This window comes from Fringilla coelebs (genome assembly GCF_963513975.1).
Source record: "Fringilla coelebs genome assembly, chromosome: 23".
Lineage (NCBI taxonomy): Eukaryota > Metazoa > Chordata > Aves > Passeriformes > Fringillidae > Fringilla > Fringilla coelebs.
The window spans coordinates 296440-307342 of NC_140049.1; the positions used below are offsets into that span (position 1 = coordinate 296440).

The following is a 10903-nucleotide window of genomic DNA, read 5'->3' on the forward strand; positions in this document are numbered from 1 at the left end:
CTGTATACCAGGGCGGGAGCACCACCCATGGGCTTGGACTGATACCATTCCTGCCTTAATCATGGAACTGTTAAGATTGGAAAAAACCTTTGAGATCATTAAAGTCCAACCATCAACTCACCACCACCACTGTCATTACCACTAAACCAGGTCCTCAAGTGCCACATTCCCATTTTTGAACACTTTCAGGGATGGTGATGCCATTTCCTAGACTTCAGGAATTAACAGGATCGAGACCATGAAAGAACAGACACGAATGGCTTTAAACAAAGACTGGTGTATTTGCACTAGACTAGTTGGTACAGAGGATGCCTGAGGGATGAATTGTCAGTCTCAGCAGCAAATACAAATATATTTTAATTAGTTAAAACTCACAAAGGATAAACACTTATTTAGTGGTGTTACTGTGCAAAATGCGAAGTGTAATGCACAGGCAACCCCACCCCTCTCTTCCCAACCCTTTTTCCTTTGTGTATTTAAAAACAAGAAGACATGAGCCAGTTTAAAAACCAGAACCTGCAAGGCGCCCAGTGATAACCAAGTGCAAACAAAGCAAAGGGAGTTCAACAAAGGAGGCTCACTTTGTATAGAACCTATGTTCCAAGATCTGAGAAAGGCATATGTCTATCTCTTCATCCTCCCCTTCAGAGAAACTGTTATGACTGCTAGCTTTGATGTTAGAGGGGGAAAATAGTAATGCAGAGCAAGCATGTAGAAGAGATTCATGCCAAAATCCCCTCTAAGCATGACAAGAAACTGTCCACAACTGAGACAACTGGAAAGGATTTTTTCTTTCACTTTGGTGCAAGTTTATTTATTTTGTACACTATTCATCCATACACCTGTAATACAAATCTATGAACCTGCCACAAAGCATTAAAGCACAACATACCTATTATTTTGTAGACATTTGCATTTTTAATCACCATCCAGCCCTTGTGGATCAGCAGTGACTCATCTTGTAGTTCTGTAAAAATGCAGATGTCTGGTAACCGTACGTACACAAGGGAGGGAGAAGAAAAATGTTCACTTTTAGGGAACATGGCTCAAATCTTCAGATTAAAAAACAGTTACGTCCCTGGAAGAGCTGGGTCAGTAGGGAATTCTGTAAAGGATCCTGTAAACTCATTTTCTACAGCAAAATTTAAGCCTGCAGGCATCTGCTTTGTGGAGGTTGGGAATAAGGATACACGAGGACTCACTGTCTTGCACTTACTGTGTCTTGCAGCGCCGTGAGCTCTTGGCAGGTTTGACAAACTTACTGGATACCTGGAGTGCTGGACACAGGTGAAGGGAACGCTCTGCACCCTCTCCTGGGGTAATAGGGCTTTTCCAGCTAGGAAGTTTTCCAGCCAGTGACTGAAAACAGCTATACTTCTGAGCCATGAATGGCTGAATTTAAATGACCTATTAAGTGCAGCTACAACAGGAAGTTTATGTGGCAGGAAACACAAAACACAAAGACAACTATTTGTTCCACAGTTCCCTTTCAGGCTAGAAAACCTGTTAACTTTGAAAGCCCTAAAAAATGCTGCTCTGGTTTAAAAACCATCTACTTGGCATAGGACCGTATTTGTTTTTTTGCACACGACTGTTTCATACACCTCCTTGTTTCTGCATTAAGCATTCTGCATTTCTTTGCCAATCTTGTAGCTGAGGATTTTGTTCCAGTCAATCTTGGTGCGGGTGACGGGCAGCTGCCGGCGTAAGGCTTTGAAAGTGGTATCTGACATAGTCTGGTAGTTTTCACTGATTGCTGTCTGCAAGGGCAAGCAGATTTGGTTAAAGCACACATAAAACACTATGAGAAAACTCAACTTAGTGTTAAAGCCACAAACTCCTTTCTATATGGTGTAAGGCACACTATTAACTAAATTTATGCAGTCATCAGAGTGTGTGCAAATCAAAGGCTTTCTATTCACCTCCCCTGTAATGTAGCAGCATCTCCTTTGGTCCTTCACTGACTTATCTCTTTCCAGTCTCCTTGCACAGAGGCTGGGACAATGCAAAAGCTGTTGCACATGTTTCCTCCTCAGAATTTTGAACTGTCACAGAGGAAAATACACTGACTCACCCACTCCCCTCCCATGCTTGTTCCAGATATCATTTTTAACCCTTTAAAAAAACCCCACAGCAAACCTGATAGTTAATTACAACACAGCTTTGTAACTTTATAGCTTTATAACTATATTTTTTAAACAAATACTGCTACCCTTTTCTAAGTAATTCTTACAGGCAATACCAGATTCAGCCAGGAACAGAACAAGAGGTCAGTTTTCCATGTTTCCATTAACTGCAAATGGAGACTGATATGATTCTATGTTTTATTTAACTACCACTGATCTTACCTGGTACTCGTTTTCTGCATTTTCTATGATCTTAATAAACTCCTTAGCAGTTTGGACATCACTCTGCAAAGGAAAAAAAAAAGCATGTTTAAGAGCAACTTACATAAGCTACACAATAGATTTCTTCTCAAATGATAGGTTGAGTATAGATAAAGTAGGTAACATCATCAGCTTGTGCCTTGTCCTTTAGCTGGGTTCCTTTCACTTACTACATACTGGATAGAGCTTGTGCTCCAAAATGGAACAGAGCTGCACCCTAGTGAGCAAAAAGAAAGTGGACCTTCACAGTAAAATGAGTCACTTTGCAGCTGTTGCTCCCTCTACCATACTAGAGGATTTCTTAATTTCCTTTAGCATATATCTCTTACTGTTTCTTTCCCTTGTACAGAGATAGAAAGGCATATTCTGTCCTTTTTAACCCTAACTACCAAGAGAAGCTTTCCAATAGAGACTTTCTAGTAAGACTGGATTTTAAACAGCTGGGAATCTGGGATTCCTATGTGACTCTAAACACCACATTGACTGTTCACCCTAAAATTACTTTAAAGTCAAGAGAATGCAGTCATAGCAGTGCACGCTTTGTGAGCTGTTAAAGGAATGAAAACAGTTGCTTATCATAAAGATCTTTTAGCATACTTACTGACACCTGTACAGAGTCCTGAATATCTTTGTGACTAACCAGCTGGACGTTGCCATCTTCATAGTAATGGACCTGGACAAAAAGACAGAATGCAGGTTTTATTATGACCACTTCCTCCAGAATTCCTGAGCCCCCAAATGCTGCTAAAATGGCACAACAGAGCATTGTGCCAGTCTTCTCTGTTCACATGAAACTAAAAGCAGGATGAATTTTCTAAAAGGTGTCATTCTTTGTCAAGACTGTTCAAGATTATGTTAATCAGTAAATGCCTAGAGCTGAGATAAGAGCAATTATAAAAGACTAAAGGTAGAGGTTTTAGCCCTATAAAGTGAAGCAAAGTGGAGGCCTATAGGGTAATGCTACATAATAAACCACAGGCCAGATCTGAGACTATTCCTGGAATACCAGATTTAAGAATTACTTTCTTGAATTTTTTACTTTAATAACATCCTGAATTGAGAAGGATATCTCTGTTGCATTTCAGCATCTCATTCTGAGCCAAATGCATTTGTGTAAGAGAAGCACAATGCAGCTTCTCCTCTTACTGCTAGGAAAAATAACTCACCTGGATTTTGAGCACTGCAGCCACTTGAGCTGTTGGTGGTGTGATGGTAAACTTCCATTCCGATCTCCAACGCCCGTTCCTAAAAGCAATCAAAGCATGAAAAACTATTTCCAAGAAGCTCTAACAGCATAAAAAATGAAATTATCGACCAAGTTGTTTCTGATGTTGTCTTATCACCAATACCACATGGGATTTAGTGCTTTAGATGGCATGGAGTTAAATTTCTGCAGCCCAGCCGAATATAATGCAGCTTCAGTATAAAGAAGCTCCAAAGATGTAAAGGAGTATCTATACAGCTCTGCTAATGCCTTTTCCTCTGGAGAGATCACAGGAAGAGTTTTGGTAAATGCCAAGGGGGCTGCAAGGAAAACAGACTACAGAAGGAAAAGAACTTCTCGGGAAGCCCAAAACTCCCTGTCCTTCAGACCATGTCAGAGCTAGAGGTTGGGCTGGTTTGAGGAACCAGGCAAAGGAAGAAAACACACTATGTTGAAATAGTCTTACCAGAAGTTTTTGGGCTGAAACTGGTGGCTCTCAATACAGGCAATAATTGTCTGCTGTCCATCTATAGATTTACCATAAACCTGTATTTAGAAAAAGAGTTAAAAAGGCCCAAGAGCTAAGGAAAGCCATTCTTAATCTCTGTTCTTGGCAGCAGGGTGCAGGCTGCTGTGGTGGTACCTCACTGGGAACATGCACCACGAGTTCCATTGTCCAACACCTCCCCTGGCAGGCATCTTACTATGGGTAGGTGTGAAGGTGCTTGGCAATCAAGCCTATGGAAAAGGTCTAATTCACCTTTACCTCTGTGTGCATGCCAAGATAGTTGCACCTTCTTTGGAAATGTCATTCCAAAGTTAGCCCAAATGCTAGTGAGGATGGAGAACTCCAATGGCTCTGCCTAGCAGAGTCTGCTCTGGCACTGAGTGACTCAGAGCAACACACTTTCAGAGAAACAAGATGGATACTCAACAGTGCAGAAGCCATTGGGGTAATGATCTTTGACGTAGGCCCTCAATGCACTGTCACAGGCATCTCTCCATTGTTTTAAAGCCGATTCTGTGTCCTCGGGCTGGGGATCACTTGCTTCTTTCCTTAAGTGGTCAAACTTAAAAGAAAGCTTGTTTCTTGGGTCTAAAAATCTGCCATTGCCCAGATCACCATGTTCTGTGATTAAGACCTGGAAAAGAAGTTGAAATGATGATACATTTAGGCTGATATATATGTATTATTTTGCATTTTCCCCTACTTGCATATCAGTGTTACAATAGGTTCTTTCACTGAGCTATAAGGTCACATAAAGAAAAGCAAGAATTTTCAATATTAATAATTTAAATTAGTAGTTGTTGTGAGGCTAAAGGTAACTCTCTGCTCTCCACAGTAATACTGCACTTAGATTTCTGTCCCAGAAAAGGCTGAATTACAATAATGTATATATTTGGCTTAAAATTTGGTATCCTTACAATACAAGCGGGTTGCTTTGCCTTTAAAGTTATTTTAGCTGTTTTCCTTCTTCATTTCTAAAGGAAACAGAGGCTTTTACTCTGAAATCTACCATTTATTGCCATGTTCCATGTCTTGAAATAGCTCTACTTCTGGGCAAGAAGGGTACATAGATGTGACTACTCCTAAAATATACCAACTAAAGCAGACAGCAGAGCAGCATTGCACATTCTCTTTTTTCTTTTTCACCTTAATTCTCTGGCTTCCCAAATACTGACTTTATTGGGGTGGGTTTTTTTTGGGTTTTTTTTTTGCAGGTCGTACTGTAACTTTCTCATCAAAGCTATTTCTATGAACAGTCCTCTTAATATATGCCTCCCATACTCCCATAAACATATCTGGGACACTAGAAAAGCTGGGTCAGAGCTTGGCTCAGAGAACAGAGCAGATGGTCAGGCAGCTTTCTGGCTTCTCTACGACTTGCTGTTTGTTCTAAAAAAAGATTAAAAAAACCCCTGAAATAACTTGTTTTGCTGGCATAGATATTACGTATAATCACTACACCAAATCAATGATTTGGTATAAACAAAGATAAGTTTGTTTTTTAGGGTAGCTGGGAATGGATTAAAAATGCAGAAAATAAACCAAAGAAACTATTAAGAATCTATTGTCAATTGTCAGTAGGAACTGTAAGCAAGTAGCAACATAAGGATTTTTTAAAGTGAGCTTTAAATAGACAGTAATCTTTAATCACTCATACTCTTAAGTAAAATTCCAGTGACTTCAGCATGGAGCTTTGAGGAACAATGAATTGGATGTACTATGTAGTACGACACAGAACTTAAAGAGAATATCTTGGCTATGCTTTGTTCTTATCAAAGAAAGTTTGTCATAGTGATATGTGGGGGAAGGAGGAGGGCTGGTACCTTGTGAGCAGAATGAGTGAGTCAGCTGATGGTAATGTTGGCTTGTGAGCCAACATCCTGATGGAACAGCATTTTTATTGCTTTTTCACAGCGCAGTAATACAACCTCGAGTGTACAAAGTTTCCTCTTACCTGATCCTCGTACCCTTCTATCTTCACTGGGGTGAACTGATCCATGTTGTACTGTGCAAATGCACTGTGGAGCACCAAAGGAACACGAACTTTAACTGCACGTGCACATTTATTCTGACTAAGGATTGTATTACAGCAAACATCAACTTAATTGGGCAAGCAGTACGCACAGGCCCTGTTAAAAGATTTTCCAATACCTTTTACTGTAGAGAGCTATAAACCCCCGGTCTAAAAAGCAGGTTTGTTTAGTGATGGCCAGGAAAATACAGAGTTCAAAAGTAGAACAGCAGATAGCCTGAGGAAATATGAGCAAGCCAAGGCAAAACAGGAACACCCCAGCTACAATTTAGACAGCAGCAAGGTAAACAAATGAATAGAGGAATATTTACAACAATTTTCTTATGCAAAGACTTGCTGACTGACATGTCACCAAGCTTGAAATAGATCTTAGCATCAAAAAGCCTGTATGTGTAATCTTTAGGCACCTTCTGATGAAGCTGTGGAAGTAAACAACAAATTTTGAAAAGTTTTTATTGAGGGCAGTTCTTTTTCTAAACTTAGGCTATGGATTAATCAGTATTTCAGGCTTCACTCACTTTATAATTCAGATGATTCAACATGATCAGGCATTTCTGCTGCTGCGGAGTTAAACTTTTTGGCAGAATGCCTTCCTGTCAGTTTTATACAGCACAAATTCCAATTCAGGGCTTTTAAAAAGAATCATCCACACCTTTCATTATGTATTTTGTTAGGTGGGCTAAGGAATTACATAAGATTGCTCTGAATACAGCAAATGGTTTTCTTTGTCACAGAATGATGGGTACAAGAAAATAGTAGGATCTCTGATGGTAATTTTGACTTGTGTTTGAAATCTCAGTACTTACTGTGCTGCTCCTTCCCTGAGAAGATTGTCATTGTTAAGCAATAACCGGACATCTGGAGAAGAAAGGGTCCAAGTGTGTTACTGGATTTTTTTATCAAATGTTTCTCTTTATGCACTTTATTTTCAACTGTACAAATGCAAACATTAAAAGATGAAATAGTTTCATTAGGCAGAAATAGTCCAGAAGGACTGCATGCTTTCCCAGGCCACTTAACCTTAAATTAAGCAGTACGGTGTGACGCAGCCTTAGATTCTAATAATAGATAAAACATGAAGAAAAGACCACAGATCATTTTTTCCTTAATTGCTTACCATTGAATACTTCATTGAACTCTCCAGGGGGTGCATGAGTGATGAATTTTGCAGCTATACGCACCTACAATGAAGTAGAAAAGTAATTAAAGACAAAAGATAGCTTACTGAGTTCACACATATTGAAGCAATTCACCAACAAAACCAACTCTGAAGTGACAGAAGGTGGCAGATTTAGGGAGAAATTTAGGCATGCATTGTCAAGGTAGAAATAGTCCTGTAAGACTGTTCAAATCAAAGCTGGACAGGGCTTGGAGCAGCCTGGTCTAGTGGAAAGTGCCCTTGCCCATGGCAAAGGGTAGAACTGGATGATCTTCAAGGTCCCTTTCAACCCAAATTGTATTGGGTTTCTGTGAAGGCATGTGATGATGAAGGCATCAATAACTGAAAAACCCAACTTTCGATGTCCAGAAACTCTGAATCTGGAAAAGAAAAACCCTCTCTCTTCTAAAAGTGTAATAAAACTGCAATGTGTTCACAAATCCAATATACATGTCTTGCACAGTTAGAATTTAGGTGGTCCAAGTATTGATTCTGTTGGAATTGGTAAGAGTTTATGGTTTTCATTATAAAATCTTTTATGGCTTTTACAGGACCAAAGGGAATAGAAAGATCTTGGAAGAAATGAAAAAAGAAATGCCACAAAATTAAACCTCTCCCTTAAAATAATAAAAATGTCCCATTTCCTCTGACAGCTAACATTTCCAGCTAACAAAGCTGACCAATGAGCCTCTCTGGTCTAACAAGACATTTATTGAAAGTGACTAAAGAATTGTTCATTAGAACTCTGATTACTTTCTACTTTTCATTCTGAGCAGCAAAACAAAGAATTGCATATATATATATATATATATATATATGTAACTGCTTCACCTGAGTTATCACCAGAGCTGAAAATAACTCACTTCTCTCAACAGTCTTCCCTGCTTTATTTAGAAATTGTTTGTATTGTTTGTCACATAATTATTTAAAGCAAGCCACGGAAAGAAATAAACACTTTTCCAAACAAAAGGTAATTGCCTTATTCCAACAGGATCAAGTAACAACTCTGCCTTAACTGGGCTGGGCTTCAGATAAAAATAGACTGTCTTCCAAATTAGCAATGATTTCGAAAAATAGATATACATTATTTGTGCCTGAAGAAATTAAGCAATACAAAGAAAACATTAAAAAGACAGTATCTTGTGTAATTGATCAATAAAACAGAAAACATTTCAGTCAAACTATTGGAATCATTGGTGCAGGAAACAGGCTGGGGAGTGATTAATTTGAAATGTCAAGCACTTGAATGGTTGTTGGTTTTCGGAGCCGCTTGATTGGAGGGTGGTGTCAGGATGCTCCTCTGCAGAAACACCAAAATAGGACTTTCTGCAATCTGCCCCATTTCCTGGCCCCCGGGGCCATTTCAGGTGTCATTTCAGCTCTGCAGCATCAACTTCCTGATTCTAAAATGGGGAAAGTGTCTGAGGGGAAGGGAAGCTGCTCAGCTGTTAGTTTAAACTCTGGCAAAACTGTGGCAGAATGAACTTGAGCAAAAGGGAGATTTCAGAGGAACTTACAAGAAAATCACAGAATCACAGACTGGTTGGGTTGGAAGGGACCTTAAAGCTCCTCCAGTGTCCTCCCTGCCATGGCAGGGACACCTTCCCCTCTCCCAGGTGCTCCCAGCCCCAGTGTCCAGTCCGGCCTTGGGCACTGCCAGGGATTCAGGGGCCTGCCCACCCTGCCAGGGAACAATTCCTCATTCCCAATCTCCCATCCATCCCTGCCCTCTGGCAGTAGCAAGCATCCTGTGACTCCAGGCCCCTGTCCCAAGTCCCTCCCCAGGTCTCTTGGAGCCCGTTAGGTGCTGGAAGGGGATCCAAAGACTCCCTGGAGCCTTCCTTCTCTGGACTGGACACCCCCAGCTCTTCCAGCCTGTCTGAGAAATTAATCTCTTACCTAAAATACTCCCAAAGAGAATAAAGGAGTGAAGTTTAGAGGATGGAAGGAATTAATTTTGTTGCTCAATTGATGTTTTTGGGTTTTTTGCTTTACTTTAAAGTACCGCTAAACTCAAACTTTAAAAATTAACATATATAAAGTTCTAAGCTCATCTGAATAGTCACATACTACAGTAAATCCTTGCTGTATGTTTCTCTTTCAGATCCTCCCTTGAGGTTATCCTTCTCTGCCTGTGTGAGGCATGGAGTTAGTTGAAACTGAATGTTCTAAAGGCCTATATCAATTCTGCTCTGGAATACTTATTTAAAACAGCATCACCTAAAATACTAACTGATAGATGAACTGCACCTCTAAAGCCCTGCTTGTTTCACAAATGATGTCACTGAAATGAAGCTGAAAATGCAGTTTAAAGGAAAAATGAAAGCAACATCTGGACTTGTAGGATCCCTGAAGATCCATGACCCTGAACAACTCCTCCAGAATGTTAAGACACAAAGCAAGCACTAACTGTAACACTTCTATGATGTAAGGAAGAGTAACGGTGCATTTTTAAACTACTGTGCGCAGACACCAGTGTATTACCTAGCAGAGATCTTGCAGTAAGTAACTTTTCCACATTCTTACACAAGAACAAACTGCTCATTTCCCCCTTTCCTAAAATAATTATGGCTCTATTTGCTCCGACTTAGTCCTTGCCATCCAGTATAATCCTCAGTTCCTGTCAGCAGCTGGAGTGAACAGAAAACGCAAAAACACACTCAGAGGGCGTTTAGGAAGTGAAGCGATTGCAAAGCACCTTATAGACACGCTGGTTACTTTGCTGATTTGGAAAAAGCAGCACAGAAAATACATTTTCACAAAATTATTTTGTCTGGGAAAGACCTTCAAGATCACCAAGCAATCCACCTGTGACTGACTCCCACCTTGCCAACAGGACCAGAGCACTGGGCACCACGTCCAGTCCTTCCCTGAGCAGGGACGAGGACTCCAGCACCTCCCTGGGCAGCCCCTTCCAATGTCTAATTGCCCTTTCTGTTAAGAAGCTCCTCCTCATGTCCAACCTACACCTCGCCTAGTTTAGGTTGAGACTATGTCCATTTTCATGCACAACGACTGACCGAGACGCATCAGCTGCACCGAGGCAATAAGGAAATCTAAAGGCAATGGGGAAATCGGAAGGCAAAATGCTGGTAAGGAACAGCCGGTCCTTCAGCCGGGCGGCGGCGGCCCGGTGGTCTCGGGAGCCCGTCCGCCCCGAAGCGCTCGCAGGCCAGCACATCATCACCAGGCGAGCTTGCCCGCCGCTCCCACCCACTGCCTTCCCGGGGGCAGCGGCGCAGGCCCAGGGCAGAGAGGCGGCCACCCCCTTCCTTTACCTTCTCCTCATCCGACACCCGCTCCTCCAGGTCCGCCATCTTGGCAGCTGTGTGCCCGGCCCCGCGCAGTGCATGCCGGGAGCACCGGGCAGCGGACCGAACACCCTGGTGGTGCCATCTTAGCTGTGGGCAGACGCCGAGTGGCCGCCATTGTAGAAACGGGTGGGTTCTCGCGGTACCGGCTGACAGAACCGCCGCCTCTCGGAGCCATTGGGGCTCCCGGTCATCCTGTGGGATATGGTCTGGAGAAGCAGCGGTGACGGACTCGACGAGCAGGCTGCCCAGAGGATCCCCGCCCTGTCCCGGCGTGCCCCTTGGACTGAGACGGCTGGGAC

At 41.8% G+C, this 10903-nt stretch overlaps 1 protein-coding gene across 1 annotated transcript; it reads right to left on the reverse strand.

Moving 5' to 3' along the window:
- Positions 1-462: 462 nt before the first annotated feature.
- On the reverse strand, positions 463-10652 carry CAPZA1 (capping actin protein of muscle Z-line subunit alpha 1). Its single transcript, XM_084220450.1, has 10 exons — positions 10569-10652; positions 7249-7312; positions 6938-6989; positions 6054-6117; positions 4527-4733; positions 4058-4137; positions 3554-3632; positions 2989-3060; positions 2349-2411; positions 463-1760 (listed from the first exon to the last, which is right to left on the reverse strand). The coding sequence occupies exons 1-10, from the start codon at positions 10605-10607 to the stop codon at positions 1620-1622; spliced, it is 861 nt and encodes a 286-aa protein (XP_084076576.1). The 5' UTR covers positions 10608-10652; the 3' UTR covers positions 463-1619.
- Positions 10653-10903: the final 251 nt, after the last annotated feature.